The sequence below is a fragment of the Clupea harengus genome, chromosome 9 (assembly GCF_900700415.2).
Source record: "Clupea harengus chromosome 9, Ch_v2.0.2, whole genome shotgun sequence".
Taxonomy (NCBI): Eukaryota; Metazoa; Chordata; class Actinopteri; order Clupeiformes; family Clupeidae; genus Clupea; species Clupea harengus.
The window spans coordinates 6,190,764-6,193,263 of NC_045160.1; the positions used below are offsets into that span (position 1 = coordinate 6,190,764).

Consider the following 2,500-nt stretch of genomic DNA (forward strand, 5'->3'; position numbering starts at 1 on the left):
ACACAAAACACACACGATATAGAAATTCAGAAACCCTTGGTTGACCAGGTAAAGCAACTTCAAATAAACTGATAGAATGCATGTGAGACAATGTGCCTTTGTTTGTGTGTGTGTGTGTGTGTGTGTGTGTGTGTGTGTGTGTGTGTGTGTGTGTGTGTGTGAGTGTGTGTGTCGGTGAGTGTGTGTCTACGCATGTGTTTGTCAGCATATACAAGCTGATTATAAGGTGTGTTTGTGTGTGTGTGTGTGTGTGTGTGTGTGTGTGTGTGTGTGTGTGTGTGTGTGTGTGTGTATTTGTGTGTATATGTGTGTGTATGTGCCCACCTGTCTTGCTGAGCAGCGTCAGCTCCCCTCGGTGAGAGCGGTGAGTGTGTGTGTCTGCAATCGCTCGAGTGTGTGTGCTCGGCCTGTGCAGCGTGGCCGCGTAGTGCAGCAGCTGCGGCTTCCTGCGGAAGACGAACCCGGGCAGACGCAGCACCTCTTCATCTCCTCCCCTACCATCCTCTTCCTCCACCTCATCATCATCCTCACTCGCCATCTCCTCCAGGTCACTCTCATAGAGCGCTGGAGACCCAAGAAAACAGCTTTAACACACACACACACACACACACACTTTGACTTTTACTGATCCAAAAACTCATGTACCCACTTATAACATTGTGGTAATGTAAGACAGTGCCATGTCATTTAATACCACGGCGAGACATTTCAGCAAAGACATTTCCAATGAAGAAGGTCATCTAACACACGTGCAGATGGACACACTCACAGAGGCATGTGCGCTGGTCATAGTCCAGTCGGAAGCCCAGCCTGCAGAAACACTCAAAGGAGCCGAGTGTGTTCACACACGAGTGACTGCAGTCTGACGTCTCCAGCTCACACTCGTCAATGTCTGGAACACACACACACACACACACACACACACACACACACACACACACACACACACACATTTACAACCAGATACATACTATAGTCTTACAGATTAACATAAAATGGGGGTATACACACACAAACAGGGTACACATACACACACTTCTCTACATACATAGGTCTACTGCATATATATCTTGTAAGTATAAAATTAAGAATATGAAACATTGATATGTTGGCTGAATTCAATTCCAAACACACACACACACACACACACACACACACACACACACAAACACACACACACACACTCTCTCTCTCTCTCTCACACTCACCATCGCAGCCACAGCCATCTGGGTTGAGTATGTATCCTGCACGGCAGTTACACTCATAGCCTCCTGCGTAGTTCTCACAGTAGTGACTGCAGCACGACTCCCTATTCTCACACTCATCCGAGTCTGTCATGCGGATTTAAAGACATTTCATTACAGAGTTACAAAACAGACACTTTCTACATCGGTATGAATGATCAAGAGCGTTGCTTAATTAAACATTATGGCTCGTTATGATTGATCAGGAGTGTTGCTTAATTAAACATTATGGCTCGTTATGGATGATTTGCAAGCTCAGTTTGCTAATGACAGTCATCAATTTATCAGCTCTTTTGAAATTAAACCTATTTCTCTCTCTATCTCTCTCTATATATACATATATATATCTGCACCGTATTGTATAAAGAGTTAAAAATGTGATTAATGTAAATGAAACAGCTACAGGAGCATGGTAACATGTATGTTTTTACATATGGCTGTCTATGATAGTATGACATTTATGTTTAAAAAAAAAGAATAACCACTCCGCACACCTCTGAAGACATCTGACATCGTATAAGAACTTCGCTGATCTGAGAACACTGTGTGTGAAGGCCCCGTCACACCATGACGTTCTTGTCAACGTTCTATGAAGTTAGAGGAAACGTTGGTAATCGTCCATGGTCGCTGGTATAGCACCAGAAGAGCGTTGTGTAAAAGCTGGTGAACGCTGTAATCGTCAGTAATCGTCGGTGATCGGCGGAGAACGCTGGTCCGGAATTTTTTTTTTTAATATGCACAAAAGTTCTCATGGAGACCAGCGTTCTTCAGCGTTTAATTTAAACGCTGGAGAACTTTAGTGGAACGTTTTATTAACTTTGCACGCGTTTGGCTATTGTAGTCAGTCGTTGGGTAGGGTAGACTGAGTACAGTTGATGCACCCGAAATAAATTATGTGCGCAGCAATCCTGAGACGTGATTTTTAGCTTGGACATGCCTACTAACGTCCCCTTTGATCCCGGGAAATTTGAGCACCTAACCCATCTCTCATACAAAGATATCGGCGAAAGTTTTTTCACCAAGGGAAGATCTTGATTTTATCATGATTCATGTCCCTTCTACAATTAATATGTTATTAACCATACGTGATCAACAAACGCAACTTACAGCATTGCAAACGTTATTCTGTGCACTATAAATCTACATATTCCATGCTATCATGTCATGCAAGGTCATTGCATAATCTAGCGAAAAGCGGAGTGGAGGGTATATATGCTTGCTTGAGCCCAGCATGAAGTAGATGTACTGAACTTGAA

At 43.4% G+C, this 2,500-nt stretch overlaps 1 protein-coding gene across 1 annotated transcript in view; it reads right to left on the reverse strand.

The window, feature by feature from the left end:
* megf6 (multiple EGF like domains 6) overlaps nucleotides 1-2,500 on the reverse strand; it is a 37,046-nt gene that overhangs the window by 7,797 nt on the left and 26,749 nt on the right. Inside the window, exons 10-12 of the mRNA XM_042708798.1 lie at nucleotides 1,209-1,331; nucleotides 770-892; nucleotides 325-564 (exon numbers count right to left, since the gene is read on the reverse strand). Coding sequence (XP_042564732.1) covers nucleotides 325-564; nucleotides 770-892; nucleotides 1,209-1,331 — 486 coding nt within the window. The remainder of the gene's footprint in view (nucleotides 1-324; nucleotides 565-769; nucleotides 893-1,208; nucleotides 1,332-2,500) is intronic.